This window comes from Macaca mulatta, chromosome 12, assembly GCF_049350105.2.
Source record: "Macaca mulatta isolate MMU2019108-1 chromosome 12, T2T-MMU8v2.0, whole genome shotgun sequence".
Lineage (NCBI taxonomy): Eukaryota > Metazoa > Chordata > Mammalia > Primates > Cercopithecidae > Macaca > Macaca mulatta.
The window spans coordinates 145,798,101-145,818,106 of record NC_133417.1 but is presented as its reverse complement, the minus strand read 5'-3'; the positions used below and the strand labels follow the sequence as shown (position 1 = coordinate 145,818,106).

The 20,006-nt window shown below is 56.1% G+C and overlaps 1 protein-coding gene and 1 long non-coding RNA gene across 14 annotated transcripts; one reads left to right on the top strand and one right to left on the bottom strand.

Moving 5' to 3' along the window:
• Positions 1-1,044: 1,044 nt before the first annotated feature.
• Positions 1,045-13,593, bottom strand: CAPN10 (calpain 10). 13 transcript variants are annotated; one of them, XR_013402268.1, is made up of 13 exons: positions 13,275-13,593; positions 10,857-10,988; positions 9,430-9,626; positions 8,294-8,511; positions 6,095-6,236; positions 5,750-5,934; positions 5,434-5,600; positions 4,871-5,151; positions 3,650-3,852; positions 2,982-3,474; positions 2,063-2,262; positions 1,755-1,800; positions 1,045-1,502 (listed from the first exon to the last, which is right to left on the bottom strand). XR_013402268.1 is itself a non-coding variant. In XM_077958024.1 (13 exons), exons 3-13 carry the CDS (start codon positions 9,511-9,513, stop codon positions 1,473-1,475), a joined length of 1,818 nt encoding a protein of 605 aa, XP_077814150.1. In that variant the 5' UTR covers positions 9,514-9,626; positions 10,857-10,988; positions 13,275-13,593; the 3' UTR covers positions 1,045-1,472. The 13 variants fall into 13 exon arrangements, 9 of the variants coding, with proteins under 9 accessions (XP_077814150.1, XP_014967000.3, XP_077814151.1 ...); XR_013402265.1 differs by having other exon boundaries at positions 9,441-9,626; XM_077958024.1 differs by having other exon boundaries at positions 3,213-3,474.
• Positions 13,594-13,937: 344 nt separating this feature from the next.
• Positions 13,938-20,006, top strand: LOC144333542 (uncharacterized). The gene is made up of 2 exons (XR_013402270.1): positions 13,938-14,073; positions 18,186-20,006. It is a non-coding gene; the product is annotated as an uncharacterized LOC144333542 (long non-coding RNA).

Here is a 20,006-nt window from a genome sequence, read left to right as displayed (position 1 = left end):
CAATGTGAAAAAGGACCAATACACAGGGTCTCCCCAGGCACGAAGCGACTCAGGAAGCGAATGGAATTTAAAAGGGATTAGTGGTGGGGCTGGTGGCTCATTGCTGCAATCTTAGTGCTTTGGGAGGCCAAGGCAGGAGGATCGCTGAGGCCAGCCTAGGCAGCCATATATCAAGACCCCTAAGTATTCAATAATTCAAAAGCTAACCAGGCTTGGCACCGCGCCTGCTTCCCTAGCCACCTGGGAGGCTGAAGGAGGATTTAAGAATTCAAAAGCTAACCAGGCTTAGCAGCGCACCTGCTTTCCTAGCCAGCTGGGAGGCTGAAGAGGGAGGATCGCTGAGCCCAGGAGGCTGAGGCTGCAGTGAGCTATGATCACACCACTGCACTCCAGCCTGAGCAACAGAGCAACACCCTGTCTCTAAAACAAAAGGGCTTAGTGACAGCCCTCCCCAGCCATGTCTGGAACTGACCTCTGCACCGTTCAGTGACACTATAGCTCTCATTGCAGCATTTGGTGTGAGGGATGAAGGAGAGAGGCCTGGAGAAATAAGTAATCCTAGGACACTGCGCAGGTGAACTCCAGCTGAAGGCAGAGGAGCCGTCCAGATCCAAGGCTCTCTGTCCACACGAACCTAGGGTGCCTCCCTCTGCAGCAGCTCCCATTCTAACACCCATTTCCGAGACATCCTTCTTCACCACAGCCTTAGCAGTGCCTTCGCTGGCCCTCCCCACCCCTCACTCCCCAGTCTATCAGTCCCCCAAGGCCAAGTCTTGACCTGCCCCAGCCAGCCTCAACCTCAGCCCTCAGCCCCCTGGCCTGGGGCATGCCCTGTGCCCGCCCCTCCAAACTTCTCCCCTCCTCCCCACTTACCATCTCATCCTGCAACCTGCCCTGCCTGGGTTGGCTCTGCCCACCTCGCCAGGCCCCCAGCCCCTCCAAAGGCCATCTTCATCCTCACCACCTCGGCAGGCCCCCAGCCCTCCCCACAGCCTGCTCAGCAAGAGCGGGCACAGCCTGGAGCTCCTTGGAGGAAGACGGATCTGCGAATCCTCAGCGTTCATGTTTATTTATAAAGTTACATCCTAAAAGTGATGCAAACAATACATAGGTATAAAGAAGATCTGCTGCCCTACCCTGTGGGTGTGAGGCTTCCGTGTGGAGTCAGCAGAGGAGGATCTGGGAGGGATCCTGGGAAGCTCTGGGATCCTGGGGTCTCTGCCGTCTCAGAGGCGCGACAGAAGCCGCCAAGCTTCCCGCCCTTCCTCTGCAGCACCTGCTTGCCCCCAGGGCTGAGTCTCTCATGATGGAGGCTTCCCGTGGACTCTTAGGCAGCAGCCCCCTGGCAGGGCTGGGAGGCAGGCCAAGACTCAGGACCAGCCCTCACAGTGCAAGGCTGGCCGGCCCAGTTGCTGGGAACCTGTCAGGCCCTTGAGTTCCAGTCACCTGAGCTGGCATAGGGAGCCACCCTGTTAGGTTTTCATCACTGCCATGACGGAGACCTGCAAGGACAGACGGGGGCCCAGGTAGTGGTGGCACTCGCCCCTTCTCACATCCCACCCCGAGTGCAGCCAGGGAATGGGACGCAGCATCAGCTCCCCCTTTCCTTCAAAGCACCGCCCGGGGCTCTCACAGGAAGAGTCAAGGGCACCTCACGTCCCAGAGAGAAGCCACCTGCCTGAGGCTGCAGGTAGACCCTAGGCCACCAGGCAGCCCCAGGCAGGTGAGCCGAGCTGGCGGGGCTGCATACACACCTCCTGGAGGAACTGGCCCAGCATCTCCTGGCTGTGAATGGATGGCCTGTGGAGAGACACCAGGTCACCGCTCCCAGACCTTGTCACACGAGGAGCTGCGTGCTCCTGGCCCACCTTCCACCAGACTCTCCTCCCAGGCTCAGACCAGCAAGGAAGCGTCCCCAGGCAGGCAGGACAGCCCTGGTCCGCCAGGATAGGTAGAAGCTTGAGGGTGAGGGGTGGGCAGGAAAGACGTGGGGGGACGGGCATGCACTAAGACTCCAGGACCTCAGCTTCCAGCTGGCCACCCCCAAGTCCCAGAGCCCCACCTGTCAATCCTGGTTGCGATGGTCACAGTGAAGGCCCCCTCTGTGTCTGGCAGGTAGGTGGAGGGCACGACCCTGTAGGTGCCTGGAGGCAGGAGGCAGAGCTGGCTCACCTCCTGGGCATAGCGATGCGGCACGCAGCTCAGCAGCGGCTCCTGCAGCAGCAGTGGGGGTGCGTCCTGGCTCCTGCCACCCTCTGGGACCTGGGGGAAGCGTGGGCTCAGACTGAGGGAGCCAGCCTTGGGGTAGGGGATGCAGCCCAGGGCCATCTGCTTGGATGCCCTCTTGAGTTACACACAGCCCCTTCTCTAAGGAGGGGCGGCCAGGCCTGGACACTGGACTCACCTCCTCACCAAGGCCTGGCCGCCCTTGCCGGAAGGTGCCGGCAGTGGGGCCCCGGCCTGGAGGCCCATCGCACCATCAGGGGCTTTAACACCTGTGACTGCCCAGCCCGCCCCAAGGGCTCCCACTGGCCCTGGCATGTGTTTTCCTCAGAGCTCTAGGGGACCTGAGCCGGCAGCCCAGGGCAAACAGCGAGGCTCCGACGGTCCCCAGGCAGCACACTGTGAACCAAGGGTCGCAGTGCCTTCCTCATCAGGGCCCCTGCATTCCAGGGGACACATGTCTGCAGAGAATGAACCTCGGGACACAGTTGTTCTGAGTCAGGGTAAGTAGACAAGGGGCCACAGGCTGAGCCCAGTGACTGTGGACTTCCTCACACCCGAGACGCTGCTGTGGCCAGCCAGCCTGGGCCTCCCCTCCTCTCACTCCTGAGTCCATCGGCCTCCTGCGTCCCTAAGCCAGGGCTCGACCCACCTCCGCCAGTCTCAACCTCGGCCTCCTGTCCCCTCCAAACTTCTCCCCTCCTCCCCACTCACCACCCCCTCCAGAAACCTGCCCTGCCTGGGTCAGCCCTGCCCACCTCCCAGGCCCCCGGCCCTTCCAGACGCCATCTTCAGCCTCGCCTCTGTGAGGATGGAGACGGGAGAGGGCCCGTGCGGGTTCCAGGCAGCGCCTCGAAGAGCAGGGGGAGCCGGGCCTGTGTGCTCAAGTGACTGAGCCCAGAGCCCTCTGTTGAGACAGTGGAGGCCAAGATGCAAATTCTCTGAAGGCCCCTTCTACTCTCCCTCCCTCCCTGAGGCAAGGAGCTTGCCTGGAAGATATGGAAGCCGATGGGGTGGAACTCGGTGTCCCTGGGCTGGCAGTGCTGATGCAGAGTGATGCGGACGCAGCGGGGGCCAGGGCCCTCGGGGACCGAGAAGGGGAAGCAGGGGTTGGTGGGGTACGAGGCAAAGTTCCTGCTGCCCCCCGCCGTCTGGCCGGCTCTCCAGGAGCCCCGCAGCTGCACGGTCCCCCACTCCCCCGCAGGCAGGGCTGCTCCGGGGCTGGCGTTCTTGGCCACTGCCCTGATGGCGCTGCCAAGAAGACAAACATGGGAGGGCGCTGGCAGCAGGTTCCCGGCGGCCTCAGTCCCCACATGGATACCTGCCAACCACAGAGGGGAAGTGCCCAAATCCTGCCTCGGAAAGGCCTGTGGTCCTCCAGAGGCTGTGGCTCGGAGAGCCAGCAGCACTGCACGGTTCCTCTCACCTAAGGGAGACTCGCCCGGTAGAGAAGACTCGGAGCAGGAACTCCCCTGGCGCGTCCTTCAGGAAGGTGCTGGGGACAGCCAGGTAGTAGCCCGGTGAGAGCTCGCAACGCAGGTGGACCTCCCGGTCGTATGCGTGGCACGCAGTGCCAGCCACGGGGGGCGTGGAAAGGACCCTGGGCAGATTGACCCGCCGCTTCTCCACCTGTGAGCACAGGCAGGAGGCTCAGTGCAGAGGAGAGGCCGGCGTCAGGTGCCCTGGCCTTGGCCTCCCTGCTCCAAGCACAACGGCCTCTGGAGTTAACAGACGAAAGCGCAAGGCCTGTCAGCACTCTCCACCCTCTCTCAGGGGCCAGCTAGAGATGCCCACCAATCCCGGGCATCACTTGGCCCTGGGGCCGGTATCTGTCCCAGACACAAGCCTGCAAGTCCTCCCTTGTAGCTGGGCCCACAGAGGCACCGTGGCCCAGGCAACCTGGGGCTGCTGGACAGTGGGCCTTCCAGCAACTTCTTTTGCAAGAGGAAAGGAACATCATGTGGGCCACATCCATGAAGGAACAGGGAACAGTGTAGTGCCAAGTGTCACACCCTGTCAAGACGCACAAGATGACAATCCAGCCCCTAAGCAAGCAGCTGGCATATTCTCGACCCACACTCAGGCCCTTTGCTTCCAGGCGCCCCCATCTGTTCTTCCAGGAAACAGCATATTTTGTGAACCAGTGGTTGGGCCTGGGACTGCCTGGGCCTCAGAGCAATCCCATGAGATCCATGTCAGGACCCTGTCTTGCAGGGGGAGAGACAGGGAGGCAGGGAGAGGATGTGTGCCAGGTCACACAGCAAGCTGCAGAGCTGAGACTGGCCCTGACAGGTCCTCAGCCGTTGGCTCTACCTCCTTGCCTCAGAAAGGCACAGCGCTGCCAGGAGTCCCCAGGCCCAAGCCCCTCCTGCGGGTCCTGCCCTGGCTGCAGACTCTGTTGCTTTCCTTTGGCCAATGAGGCACACGGCAAGGCAGAAAGACGCCCAGACCTGCAGTCTCAGGTCAGAGCCAGGTCTGGGAGCACCAGCAGATGTCAACCCCATGCGACAATACAAGGATAGGGGAGACTGTTGGGGCCGGTGGCAGAGTTACACGTGTCCCGGCAGAGCCAGTCCTAGGACTAAGACCTCCATTGGCCTCCACACCACCTGCCCAACCGAGCGTGAGCCAGGCGGGGCTGAGTTACCTTCCAGAGGTGCAGGCCCACAGCCTGGTAGTGCTTGCCTGGGATGCTCGCTGGGCTCCACGAAGTATGACTGTCACCCACCAGTGCCCGGGCCCGGCCTGCCCAGTCCACTGCACGCAGCCTTGATCTCTGCAGGACGGCAATGTACACCTCACTCGGTTCTGAGACCCGCAGCCAGAATTTGGGGTTGCTGGGAAAGCCGCTGTTGTTCCGGCAGCCTCCTGCTGACTGCCCCTTGACCCAGGCCCCAGGCAGCGCCCGAGTGTGGCAGAGCAGCTTCTCTAGTGAGAAAACACCAGGCATCAGCTGTGGGACATGGCTCCTCACTGGCCTCCTGCTGCGGTGGCCTCATGAACCCTGGCAGCGTCTAAGCAGCAGCTACGGCCACAGACAGAGCCAGCCCCTCCCACGAGCCCACTCTCCTCCCGGCTCCTGGGACAGAATCATCTCTCCACACTTGAAAGCAGCAAACCAGGAATGGGCAGGGGGAACCCGGGCACCTGCCCAGCCTCCTCACTTGGGCAGGCAGAGCACATGCCCAGCACGGCCCCTCGGGGCACTACCTGTGTAGAGGCTCTGCAGGTGGCCGGCCTCTGTGATTGGGTAGCCAATGGTGATCTCGTCAAACTCCCTGAGGAACTCTTCCTCCTCCACCCAGAACTCCCCTTCCTGGAGCTGGGACAGGAGCTCAGACGTTACCGCTGCATCTACCTGGCTCCACCCTTCACCCCTGGAAGAAACCTCATCTTAGCAGAAGCCCCTCCCGAGAACTGGTGGCGTCAGCTGGCCGGCAGGCTGGGGGGAAACCTGGAGGGGACCCAGAGAGCCCTGAGTTCCTGCCAGCGCCCCCGCGCCCCAGCTCTGCGGCCCCTCCCACACCTGAAGCAGCTCTGCAGCACGGGGCCTTCCGGGCAGCGGCCACCCACAGGAGCCTCTTTTCCCAGAGGAGCTTCACGTCTCTGGACATGTCTTCCCAGGACTGCTGCCTGAGCCCGTGATGATGTCTGCCCTATTGAAACCCCAGGTCCAAGGGCCACCTTGGTCCCAGGCCTCAAAAGGATTGTCTGGAGCCAAGACAAGCATGGTGTCACAAGAGCAGGGGCTCAGGGGCCTTGGTGGAGATAGCCAAGTACGGTCCTGACAGCTGAAGGTGACCAGGACACAGGCCAGATTGGTACTGGGCCCCCCTCCCGACAGCAGCATGGTCCAGGCCCCAGCACTCACCCCTCTCTCCAGAGCCCCTGCCAGCACCGCCGGCCCCAGGGGTTCTGGATCCGCAGCAGCAGGATGCTCTGGCCCGCCTGATCCTGCAGCTCCCGCAGGTCCGAGACAATGAAGGCATGGAACTCTCCCAGCTCCCGAGCACCTGCGTGAGGAATGGCTCGGGCACGGGCACGAAGGGCACCATGGAGTCCCAAACTGACAAGGACACACGGGCCTCTGTCTCCTCTGGAGGTGCTCCAGCCCACCCGACTACGGCTACATGGGAGACCCCAGATCCCCATGGACCACGGGAGCTCCTTTCTTAGCAGCTGTGGCCCGTCAGCTCAGGAGCATCTCCAGGAGCAAGCACACGGGACCTGACTTGGCTGCCATTCGGGTCCGGTGCTGGGTAAGTCATCCCCTTCTCTAGGCCTCAGTCATCGCCCGTACCCATCAGTGCACGACGCCTGGCACAGCACCAGTTCTCAAACATAACGCACAGATGCATCTGCAACTGCCAAGAACCTAGAGTGTTTCTCTTGGCAAAGCCTGCCGGAGGTGGGACATTCACATAGTGCCTTGGCTAGAAGGCCACTGGAGGCAGGGAGGCCCAGGGGGGCAACAGCTCCACCTGGCCAGAGACCTTGAGACAGACGGGCATAGAAAAGAAAGAGCCAAACAGAGAGGGGCACCACATCTGTGGCGGGGCAATGGTCTAGAGAGGAGGGTCTCCTGGAAGGACTTCAGTCTCACCCATGCTGCAGCCCTTTGCCACCTCGGCAGGCTCCAATGCACCTCCAGTCAGTGCCAGCTGCCATCTCTCTCTGCCTGGGGGCTTTCTCTAAAGTCTGAAGTGCTAGGACTTAGCCCTATCCCACCCTAGAGCAGCCCAAAACCAACAGCTCCCTGAGCTGATGCTCACAAGACCAGGGCCCTCGCTCCCAGTTGGGAGGCTCTGAGGCCAGCGTCCTTCCTGGCACCCCCGTGGGGCTAGTGGGGAGTGCACGCCCTCCAGGTTCTCTGAACCTCTCAACATGCTCCTGAACCCCATCTCAGGGTCTGCTTATAGGGGACCAGACCAAGGCCTACGACAATCTGTTTCAGTTTATTGTGATATTCATATTATTTAACCAATATTTTAAAAATAATCCTAAGTATGAAAAAAAGTTATAAAAATGTTCATTGATGTTATTTAGAATTATATAAAACCAGAAAGAGCTTTTTTTTTTTTTTTTTTTTGAGACAGAGTCTCGCTCTGTCACCCAGACTGGAGTGCAGTGGCCGGATCTCAGCTCACCGCAAGCTCCGCCTCCTGGGTTTAAGCCATTCTCCTGCCTTAGCCTCCCGAGTAGCTGGGACTACAGGCGCCCACCACCTCGCCCGGCTAGTTTTTTGTATTTTTCAGTAGAGACGGGGTTTCACCATGTTAGCCAGGATGGTCTCAATCTCCTGACCTCGTGATCCGCCCGTCTTGGCCTCCCAAAGTGCTGGGATTACAGGCTTGAGCCACCGCGCCCGGCCCAGAAAGATCTTAATATCCAACATCAGGGGAATGATTAAGAGACTATGGCAAACCCGTTCATGAGGCAAACATTTGACAGCGTGTGTGGCAGTGTGAGAAGTGGTGTGGAATGGAACATGTAAACCACATGTGCTCATGGAAAACTGAGAGTGCACTCAAAAGTCACAAGAGGTTCTATCTGAGTGATTTTTTTCTTCATTTTTTGTAGAGATGAGATCTTGCTATGCTGCCCAGGCGGGTCTCGAACTCCTGGGTTCCAGCGATACTCCCACCTCAGCCTCCCAAAGTTTTGAGATTACAGATGTGAGCAACCACACGTGGCCCCCTTCTTTTTTTGGAAACAAATTGTTTTTAATGAACATATCTATCACTAAAATAAAAAACAGCTTTTGATTTTGCCAGGTTGCCAGCTGGGCCAAGGATGGCACAGACGGTGGGCTTTGACTCGGTGCCACTTCTTCCTGCCTTGCACTAGCGGAAAGTACTGGTCAGGGGAGAGAAGGGCCACGTCCCTCTGGAAGAGGACAGTAGGAGAAGGTCACAAAGCGAGGACACCACCCTTCTGAACAAGCTTACTTCTTCCCACTTAGTCCTGAAAGGGCTGTGTAGCCAGTCACATAAAAAGCTACAGCATGCCTGAGGCCTGGCAATGAGGAGCACGCCGGCTGCAGCCCTCCTGTGCCAGCCACGTGCCTCACCTGCTCTGGGGCTGAGCACGGAGCAGCTGATGAGACTCTGGTCCTTCAGGCGGAGCAGCTGCCGACAAGTCCTGTGCTCCCAGCGGCCCAGCCTGTCCTGCTGGCCTCCGCTTCCTGCTACGCCCTTCAGGCTCCATCTTTCTGCCAGGCCACCAGTCAGGTCCACCAGAGCATCCGCCACCTGCCCTGCCCACAGGTGCTCGTAGGACCCATGGACCCTAAGGGACACAATCACCACGGGAGTGAGCCCCTGGCATTGAGCGTGCCCTCCTTTCCGATTCCCACGGTCTGTAGCACCCCAAGTCGTCCAACCACTGCCTCAATCCCACCTCCTTACGCCCCTCTGCCGTCGTCCTCATCCTTATCAAGTCAAGGCTTAGCCTCACCTTCAAACGTCTTACTTTGCAGCAAGCGTGAGCGCCCTGCAGTCCTCTGCCCACATATAGAAACTCTCTAGCCTCCGGTGTGGGCACAGGGGCAGGGCAGGAGGGGTGGAAGCTATGGATGCCCACATCCCTCGGCTCTCAAGCTCCAACCCTGCTTTTCCTAAACCAGCCCTTGGGATGGAAGGGCTCACTGGGCACTGATGTCACCGGCCAGCCTTCCCATGTTCGCCAGCTTCCCTGCCTGCCTGTTGGTCCAGTTGCCTTTGGCAAGATGATAAATGCATTCTAAGAGGGAAGGCTATTCAATTACGACTCATGGTGAGGGTCCTGGTCCCCTGAGCCAGCACCATGATACACAAGTGTTGGTATGCCGGGGTAGCCTCATTCCTTCCCAATGACTACACAGTGAGGCTGCCTGTCCCAACCATTCCACAACAAATATAAAGAAGCATCTTTCTTGCTGGGGCCGAGAAACCAAGGAGGGCGGTGCACATGCTCTCTGTGGAGGACGACTCCACGCTGGGCTTTGGAACAAGGGAAGGGAAAGATGGGAGTGGGCAAACCACAGGCCCAAAAGAAGAATCTCTGCACCTGGCCAGTCAGCCTGACCCACAGAACGAGCTGCCAGACCCTCAGAACAGAAGGGGGCTCTGCAGCCCAGAGTGAGCAGAGACACTCCCAGGGCAGCCCATGGTAGTGGCAGCTCCCCGACTTGCCCCAGGCCAGGCCCTCAGCCCCCAGCACACGCACTTGGCGTAGACCTTTTCCAGTAAGGGGAGCCAGAACACATCCTCCCTCTGGCAGCGGGAGAAACAGAGTCTCCCTGCGAGGCATGGCAGGCGGTCATCTGTGGTCACCTCCACCCAGCGTCCAAACTGCCAAATGCGACAGGTGAAGGAGCCCTGGTACTCCTGGTCGGCCCAGCTTGGCTGTCCTGGAGGAATGACCTGCCATGCACAGGGAGAAGCAAAAGACGAGCGTAACATAAGCAACACCCGGCGCTGCTCCAGTGTCCTGGCTGCGGTGTGGCCACAGCTGAGCGCTCCACAGGCACCACGGTCTGCAGAGAACTCTACGCACACCTGGATGTCGGCGCTTTCACAGGGCTCGGTCACCACACACGAAATTAACACACCTCTCATTGCAAAACTTGAGGACTACAACAAGGGACGCACATATCCCAGGCCATGCTCTGCTGCCCACACTAAAAGCATCTGACCTGAAGCCAAAACAAATATGACTTTCAAGGGTATGAGTGACCTAGTTCTTGACTGAGCTGACTGCAAGCAACATATCACCACAGGAACGGCAGCCCCCGCTGCTGCTGGGAGCCTGGCGCCCAACACTGGGCCAGCTGGATGCACCCACTGTGTCCACCGCAAGGCTCCTTCAGGAGTAAGCACTCTGACCCCCAGCGTCAGGGGAGTGCAGGCTGGGCACTAGGTGCCTGGTGCGGTCCTGGCTCTGCCACTTAATGGCCAGAAACACAATGGCAGTGGTTTTAGCACTCTCATTTAAAAACAAAAAAGGCCAAAGCTGGCAAGGCTGTGAGACTGAAAGCCAGTGACTGTGACATGCTTACCATGGGGCTTGGGACATGAGGGAAACTCTGAATGAGGTCACACTGTCAATGCCGCTGCATTAATCGGCAACGCTTAGCAACAAGCCAAGCATAAAACTATGAACACTTCCAGGGAAGGAAAACCTGAGAAGGCCTTCTCTGCCCAGAGTATCTGTCTACCCACAGAAACAGGTTTAATAACCTTTTGCAAACTTATATTCAAAACCTGTACGAAAACCAGTCAGTTAGCTGAGGAGAGATCTGGGGCAGAGTCCCCCAACCAGCCCCGTCCTCCTGTGAGCTGGCACATTTGTCTCTTTATTCTAAATGTGGTGATCTGACTCCATGGAGAGCCCAAGGCTCACGAGAGCACACAGCAGGGTGAACCTCCCTAACGGAGCCCTCTGGCAAGGCCAAGGCACCCCCTCCCGCAGCAGAGGGACAGAGTGCAGTCCTCAGTCTCTGCCTTGGAATGTTCCTGCTTTCCCCCAACACAGCGAGAGATCCGCCTGCGGCACGCTTCAGCTTTCGCAAGGGCTCCTGGTACTCAGCAGGCAGGAGAAACACAAAGAGAAACCGGCTCCAGGACAAACACAAGGAAGAAGGGGCCCCACACCTGTTCCAGGAGGTGCCTGCTCTTCTGCAGGGCAGCACAGGCACACAGGAACCAGCAATCCCCCAGCAGCCCCTGCTTCACCTGCCCTTCCTGCGGGTCATCTGGAAACAACCGGGGCATGGCACAAATCTCCTGAAATACAGAAAGTTGTCCAGAGTTAGATCATGCTTGCTGGGGAGTCCTTCAAACTAAGAACCCAAGGCTCTAGATGACAGGGGTTGGGGTGGAGCTTTTCCGATCATCAGTGTTACCCAAAAGCGGACAGGAAGGTGGTTTCCTGCAGTGGGTGTCCTTCAGCTCCTGGCTTCAAATCCCCCTGTCCAGCTTAATTCTGGGGTGCCTGTCTGTCTTCCTTCCTTATTGGAAAAATCCCAAACTCTACCAAGCTCCTTCTCAAAACAGCTAAATGTTGGTTTAGAAAAGTTTCACTTTTCACTCATGCTGGTAAATCTCAAATGCATCCTCCATCCTGCTGGAAATCTTACTGTTTCTCTAGCAGGCTCCATTTACCATATCTCCTAACTATCATATACCTTCCCCTTTCTCCTCATCTACTCAAAACATCTACACTGCCCTTGCCCACCCCTCTGAGCTTCGACCTTGCCTCCTGCTTCTGAACCTGACCCTCTCTCCTGCCCTCAGAGCCTGGGCTCCTCTCACAACTCCTTCCCTTCCAGCTCCCCAGGCAGAATCCCACCCCCATGTTGTTTAAGACATTATCCCTCCTTCATATTCTCTTTCAGGCTTCTCTTCATTACAACCTTCTTGAAAGAGTTGCCATGCCCACTGCCCGCTTCCCATTCACTCTCCACGCAGGCTCCTCTAGCTTCTGAGACAATCATGGTCCCTAAACTGCCTCGATCAATATCGCTGTCACCTCTATGTTATCAAACCCATTGGGCTTCTCTTGGTCCCAACTCTCTTTCCCAACTACTCAGCAGTATTCAGAACAGCAGAACGCCATCTGCTACCCCTGAGGCAGTCCCCACTCAGCTTCCGTGAGGCCGCATGCCCCCGGGTACCCTCTACCTCACTGCCTGCTGCTTCTCAAGTCTGTTTGTCAGGGCACCTGCCTGACCCCAAGAAATGTTAGGGTTCCTCAAGGCTCAGTCCCAAGGTCTCCTTCTTCTTTACTGATACTCCCCCGAGACACTCTCCCAGGCTATGGACCGTAAACTATCTAATATGGTCCGCCTCCCAGATGAATATCTCTAGCGCAGATCTCCCTGCTCTGTATCCACCTGCCTCCAGGCCAGCTCCACCTGAACACGTGAGAGCAAAGTCCGACTCTAGGTTCCCCCCAGGCTCTGTCCCAGGACCACCATCCACCCACTGGCTCAGGCCAGAAACCTAGAAGACACGCCGATTCCTCCACTATCCTCACCCTCTATTTCAATCAGTCACTGAGGCCTTTCAATTCCCACTGCAAAGTACGTCTCAAATCAATCTACTCCAAATCCACAACCTAACGGTCGTCAGGCTAATCTGAGCCCCTTCATCTTTCTCCAGGACCACTGCAATGGTCCCTTGCATTCTTGCCCCGACAATCCACTTCCCACCCAGCAGCAAGAGTGAGTTCGTAAAAACACACATCCAAAAGAATCGCTCCTCTACTAAAACTCTCTAGTGGCCTCCAGCTGCACCTAAAATCAATCTTTTAACAAAATAAAACCCAAATTACAACGACAAGGCTCTACATGCTCTGACCCTTGCCTCCTCTCAGGCCCTTCAGTGTTGTCCAAGGAAACCAGGGGGCCTGTCAAAACCATCTCAGTCACCAGATCTCAGAAGTTCCAGTTCTGTTCGAAGACTGGTGGCCATTAGTTGTCTCCGCTAAGACTGTATCCTCTTAGGGCAAGGTTGCTCGCTGGGCAGTCTTATTCAGCAGATAAACCACTTCTAAAAATACGAACACGGCACTCGGCCAGGACATCCCTTGCAGCTGCCATTTTTAAGTGTTTACAACTGGAAAGGCAGGTGCACAAAATCCAAAACTGAAATTCTATCACGCTTTGCTTTGTGGGCTCGACCCAGCCGCTTCAGAGGGGCATGAGCGGCCCTCTCTGCCGGGAGGAGCAGACACAAACGCTCTTCAAGGCGGAAGCAAACAGGTGGGCTGGGTTTGGGACTCTGTTAAAACGCCTCTCGCTGAGCTCCGAGCCTCCTTCTGGATTGGAGCTCTCGCAGGTGGTGGCCACGACCTAGTCTAGTGTCCCTGCGGTAGCGCGGCGTCCTGCTCGTTCTGGGCGGGGGTAGGAAGGAGGTAAGAAAGAGGGGGCCGGGCGGCCACTTCTGAGGAGAACAACAGCGGATCCTGCGTTCGGAGCTACCCTGGCCGCCCGCCCCGCCCCGCTCCCTGAGAGGAGCGGAGTTCTCGGAAACCAGAAACGGCGCCCACCGCACCCCGCAAGGTCCCACCTGGGGCCGCCTCCACGTGATGTCCTCGCGAAACTGGGCCAGCGGCGTAGACAAGTCGCAGAAGAGCGAGGAGTCCGCGGCGGGGAAGGCGGCGTCCCGGAACAGCTCCCTCGCCGGCGTCGCGCCCCGGCCCGCCCGCATCCTCGGCTCCGCGGGCTCCCATCTGCAGCCGGTAGCCTCGGGGTCGCAGCCCCGGAGAGAAGGCGAGTCCGCCGCCGCCGCCTCCGGCCCGTCCCGCCCGTTCCCAGCTCAGCCCAGCCCTCCAAACCCGAGGGCGGCGCAGGTGCTGGACCAGGCCAGGACGCCGGCCCGCTAGTCTTCCATTGGTAACCAGGCGGCAGCCAACCGGGCGCGGGGCCTCGGGTCACGTGACAGACCGGCCCAATGGCACTCGGGCGACGGAAAGCGCCACGGACATCGGAGGCCCAGGGGGCGGGGTTCCCGAGCTCTGCTCTTACGAGGCTGGGCAGCTGCCCTCGCTGTAGTTTTTCCTTCCGGGGGCGGCGGAGCCCAGGGCTGTCCCGGCCTCCGCTCATACCCGGAGGGCCGGCAGGCGTTTAGCCCTCCAGCAGGTGTGGCTCGGGCCGGGGTGTCAGGACCGCCTGAACACGCGGGCTCTGGGAGCTTCAGGGACCAGGGAGGCACTTCGGCCGAGTTGCGTCGCAGACTACAGCTCCCAGCATGCAGCGCCGTTCCCAGCATGCACCTCCCTTCCGAAACGCGTCTCTGTTTCCGGCGCTCTGCTGCGGAGGCGGTGGCCGCGGGTAGTTGGGAGGAACCGCGGTTTGCGCAAGGGAAGGCGAGTACCGAGCTGTCCAACGCCGGTCGAGTGCCTGCCGCCGTTGTCGTCAGGCAGGGGAGAAGGGGGCCTCAACCCCACTAGTGACAGCTGTTTGCTACCTAATAGGGCTTTTCGTCCCACCAGGCCCCAGGGCTCTGGTTAGGGGCCCAGCAGGCTCAACTTCTTGCTGTGGTTCTGGAAAAGGGAGTGACCACCTAGGCCAACACCTCTCTCTGTGATGTGTTTGGGAGTTTTGGGAAATGAGACGGCTCCGAGGGAAGAGCTTGAGGGAGCGGCGTCGCAATGGTTGGACCTTCCCGGGCCTGAGCTTTGTTTCTAGGCATTTTAGTTCGAACGCTCTACATCTTAACTGGGGTCAGGGGAGGCGGCCAGAGCATCCCGCTGAGCTTTTTCCAATCCCCAGATGGCCAGGCACCTGGTCCTGGTTGCTGGACAGTGACCCTGTGGACGCACATTTACAACTATAGCCACTCAGTGCCGCGGGGAGGTGAGGATAGTGATCCTGGGACCTGCTCGAGGATTCACCCTTGCCGCAAGAACCTGTTCCATTCCCAGGAATGAAGGCGGCCAGGCAGGGGAGGAGAAGGGGGCCTCAACTCTTCTAGTGACGGCAGTTTGCCACCCAATAGAGCTTTTCGGATTTTGCCGCCTCAGGCCGTTTTACCCAGCCTCGGGCTACGAAGGAAGGTCACATTGAAGCTGTTTTTCTGCAGTCAGGAGTGAAAAGTCCCTGCTGTTGAAGGAGAAACTGAATCGGGTTCAGGAGTCCCAGGTTCCTCCCTCTGAGAGGCCAGGTGGGGCCTGCGTGAGTAGCAGTTAAGGTTGTAGGACACTGCTGTTTTCATCCCACCTGGCCCCGGGCCCCTGATTAGGGGCCCAGAGTGCTTATCTCCTTGCCTTGGTCTGGAAAAGGGAGTGACCACATAGCCCAGCACCTATGGGATGCTTCATTGCCTATTCAGCACCCGCTATGGTGCTGACTCTTGCGGAAGATGTTTCTGATTCCTTGCTAGGCTGGTGGTTGCACCACAGCCGAGAGGACTCAAGAATAGCCTGGTCTCTGCTTCACCTAGTGGTCCTGGAGGAGTAAGAAACATATCTTCCCTGTCCTGGGCACATGTGGGTGGGTAGCAGAGCTGAGGCTGGCCGAGGATCTTGACTTTCCTTTGGGAGCCTTTTGTTGTGCCACTCTCCCAGGCCGATCAGATCTGGAGAGCTAACAGCTTTCTGTGGCCACATCTGTGTCCAAGGCTGGGCCCATGCCGGTAGCCAGATTCCCAGGATCTGGAAGGGGCCAAGAGACAGCTGGTGCTGGGTAGGCAGCAGCCCTGTGTCAACCTGCCCCCACCATTACCCTATGCTGTGATTTGCATATGGTCTGCCCCTGCCCAAACTGGTATTGAAATTTGGTCCCCAATGTGGCAGTGTTGGGAGGTGGTGCCTAGTAGGAGGAGTTTGGGTAATAGGGGTGGATCCCTCATGGATAGGTTAGTACCCTGTGTGGAGGGGTGAGTTCCCATGAGAGCTGGTTAGAGAGTCAGGCTTCCTGGGCTTGTCTCTTGCTTCCTGTCTCGCCATATTGCCACATAATCTCTGTGTGTGCCCCCGCCCCCTTCCACTTGGTGCCAGGAGTTGAAGGAGCGTGAGGCCCTCACCAGGTGCAGCGGCCCAATCTTGAAATTTCCACCAGAATTTTGAGCCAATTAAACCTGTTTTGCTTTTTTTAAAAAATAAATTACCCAACCTCAGGTATAACAGCGTGAAACAGACTAAGACACTGCATATGCCCTGTGGTCCCATCCACTACCCCAGGGTGCAGAGATGTTCCATCAGCCGTGAAGAACGACATTCCCCCCCGGGATATCTGGAGGGGCTGTAAGCAGCTTGGGTTGGTGAGATAAGAAGGGGTTTGGGGGGCAGCTGGTTCGTGATCCTGGCGGCCTCAACTGCAGGCTCTTGGTCTGAAGTATTGTAAAGTACGAGAGCCTCGGGGCCCTCACTTCAAGGAGGGAACAGCATCCCCATGCCTCAGTATTTGAGGATTGTAGGAAGATGAGAGTCCTTCAGGTGGGACTGGTTCCCACCATGACCCCACGGCTGGCCAGTGGACTGAAATACATCTGACCACTTATTTCTCAGGTTCATGGGTGTTGAGGAGGAGCCCTATAGAATCAGCCCTGTCTGCCTCCTCTCATCCTGCCACTGCTCTTGTTCTGTCTGGATGACTGCCCTTGTTTTTCAAGGGAATGTTCCCTGTCTTCCTCAGCCGGGATCTTTTCTGAACTTGACATCTCCATTTGTTCAGGGGGCAGTAATTGGGCACTTCACTGTGCTGGTCATTGCGTTCTCATGGAGATGCAGAGATTAAAAATTAGTATCTTGTCCATATACTGCCCAGAGTTAGAAAGGATTGCTCTTCTGTGGATTTGTCTCAGGTCCAGTACAGTGGGGGTAGGGTCCTACTCCCTTTTCCTAGCCTAAAGGTTCCAGCTGAATCTTCCCAGGCAGGGCTGAAACAGGAACCATTTTAGTCTTTGCTGCAACCCATGGTCAGTTCTCCAAGAAAAGTGAAGAGGGTTCCACCTGGGACAGTCCTCAAGGACTCAAAGGGCCAAAACACATGTACAACATGTTGAGACACTGCGTTTGTGTGATCACACATCTCAGCAGTAGGTATTCCTGCCTCATTTTACTGATGAGGAACCTGAGCTTCAAAGGGAAGAGGTGACAGCTCAGGACCACACAGCTGTAGGTAGGAGGCAGGAAAATAGGGTCTGGGTGCAGGGAACATAGGCCGATTCACACTTCAGTTATGACAGGAAATATCTTCTCCATAGGGCGTAGGCCAATGACTTTGTAACTTCATCATCTCCATCTACATAGTGCGTACCCCAAGTAACCAATGGAATCATCTAGAGGGTATTTAAACTCCCAAAAATTCTATAACAGGGCTTTTGTGTGCCTATGCTCAGGCCCACTCCCACACTGTGGAGTGTACTTTCATTTTCAATAAATCCCTTCATTCCTTCTTTGCTCTCTTTGTGTGTTTTGTCCAATTCTTTATTCAAAACGCCAAGAACCTGGACATCCTCCACTGTTAACAGTAAGACACATCAACTCCTTAGAGTTGGGGCAGCCAGCATAAAACCAGGCTGACCTCAGCCCGCTTCATTCACTGCAACATGAGGAATGGATTCTTTGTTGGCAATATTTTAGATTGAGCTTTTTTTCTCATAAGTATAATACATGCTTAGTAAACAAAACAGAGTGGGAATAAATAAATAGGGTACATGCTCCTTATAGGAATTTTTTCCCGAACTATTGGTATGAAGTGGTTTTGTGTTCTTCAATTTTATTACGAGGATTATGCAGATAATTTCCACAGTTGACTGGTTATCTGAGATGAGCATATTTCAGATGTGGGCTATTTTCTGCATTGTGGGTGTTGTGTTCCCTCCACACTGGAATTTTTCTGTTTGCTCATTCATTTGGAACAAGGAGAGGTTTATTTGGGCCTGGCTGGATGGGTGGGTAGGTGGGAGTGATCTCCTTAACACTCTGCCTGTGCCTGTTAAAAGCCCCTTAGATCTATGCTGGGCCTGGCAACTCCGTGGACACCCTTGCCAAGCTCTACCTTTAACTGGCATGTCCCTGCTCTTGGGCTTCTGTCTGACCAGGTGATTTTTCGGAGAGATGGGGGAGGGGGGAGACTAACAGCTGACATCAGATTCCTTTTAGTAAAAGGACAGTCTTTGTTGGGGAAAACACCGTGGTGGGTGCTTGGGTTAGAGCCCTGAGGGCATGGCTACCTGAGGTGGCTTAGCTTGCAGGGTGCAAAGGTCTGATGGGAAGGGAAGAGAGATGTGGGGGAGAAAATGGCTAAAGAAATGAGGCTGAGTTGTGGGGTTGGGGGAGATGAAGGGCCATGGAGGGGACCCCTGGAGGGTAGAATGCAGGCCATGTTGAGAATGAGGATGCCTTGATTGATTGGAATTTTTTTTTTTTTTTTTTTACTCTCCACGACCTAATATCCCCAAGTTCATTTTCTGTTGCTATAACAATACCACAGACTGGGTAATTTATAATGAAAATAAATTTATTTCTTACAGTTCTGGAGGCTGGGAAGTCCAAGGTCGAGGGGCTGGCATCTGGTAAAGGCCTTGTTGCCACACCATTCCATGGGGGAAGATGAAAGAGCAAGAGGACACATAAGCAAGAGACAGCTAAACTCATTTTTACAACACATGCTCATGATAATGAACCCACTCTGATAATGACATTAATCCATTCATGAAGGCAGAGACCTCATGGCCTAATCACTTAATGGTTCCACCTCTTAATACCATCACAATGGCAATTAAATTTCAACATGAATTTTGGAGGGAACATTCAAACCACAGCACTGTTCCACTGAGTTTTCATTTTTTAATAATTGCTTTTAAAAAAATTTCCAGGGTCTCTGGCTGGTTCTTTTTTATAAACTACCTGTTCTTGTTTCACAAGTGCCTCTTCCTATGTTATAGTTTATTTCAAAAGTCCCGTTTAGGTCTGAGATTTTGATTATATGTGTTCTAAAGTCCTTTTCTGATTTTTCTGTTGCCTCTGTCTCCTCAGGTTTGGGTTGAGTGGCCTGTTTTCCTTCACACTGTGTTGCTGTCCTGGGCAGGTGATTCTCAATTGTGCCTTAGCTTTATACCTGAAGTTCCCTAGTGTTCTATGCAAAGCATCTGGCCTCAGGAGAGAAGCACCACCAATAAGTCCTAGTTAGAGTAGGGATGGTAGAGAAACACTCTGGGAGACAAGTCTGGACTGAATAGGTCATGGCCTGAGGGACTTAGAAAACCGTATTTGGACCTCCAGGGCCTAGGAATTTGCATTGGTCTCCCTCACTGCAGCCTCAGGCTTCAGTTCTCTAATCTGTCTCTATAGAAACCAATCTTTCATCAAGCTTCTTTTCCCTTTTTGAACATCATCTCCTCCTACCTGCCTGGCTAGGCCCTAATCCCCAAAATGCACATCTCTCTCACATTCTGGCCTCAGCTCTGTCATTGTCATTAGTGCTGTTTGCCATCTATCCCCACTTTTGTGCATGTGGTGGGGTTGCAGCCCCTGTGGTTGTAGGCCCTTCAGAACTTCCACTGCCAAGTGTGAGCCCCTCAACAGCTCTCTTATCCCTGACAAGGTGCCTGGAAACATTTGCGATCTCTATCCCATCAGTATAGGTCCCAGAGTGGTCACATTGAAGAGAATCCACCCTTCCCCTGCCAGCCTGAGGTGGGCCTGCAGCATGAGAAAGCTTTGTTGGGTGAGACGTCTGTGCCTCATAGTTGTCTAGCTGGAACATAACTTGGCCTAATAGAGAAGCTGGCTGCTAGAAGAGGGATGCTGTGCTAACAAAACATGTGACCTGCCAGGATTTGGAATGTTGGCAAGCTGTTAGGTGGGGCAAAACATTTGGTAAAGCTCAACGGTGATGACTCATAAGGCAGATCGTGAGCTAAGTGTGCATGTCTAGTGGAGAGGCTGGGAAACAACCCTGGCCTGAATATTGGCCAGAGGCTGCATTTGACAAGGGACTACAAGGAAGCGATGAGCTAAAAAAAAAAAAATCTGCACCTGCAAGCTGGGAGGAAAGGGAACGAAGGCCAGGAACGCAAGGACTTGAGGCTGAAAGAGCCCTCCTGTGCACCCCACGGGCAGGTACAGAGCCAGGACAGATTGTGGCGAGGGTGCCATCCTGGATCCAGATGCCCTCCTACGCCCCAGGTTATGATGCTGGGCACTGCTGCTGAGTTTCCCAAAGGCAGGTGTCAGACAGAGGTGCGCAGCTCAGCAGTGTCCAGAGGTGGCGCTGTGGGCGTGGCTGTAGGCACCTGGAATGGAGTCACCTGCAGACCACAGAGTCATTTCCAGTTGAATTGCAAAAGAAA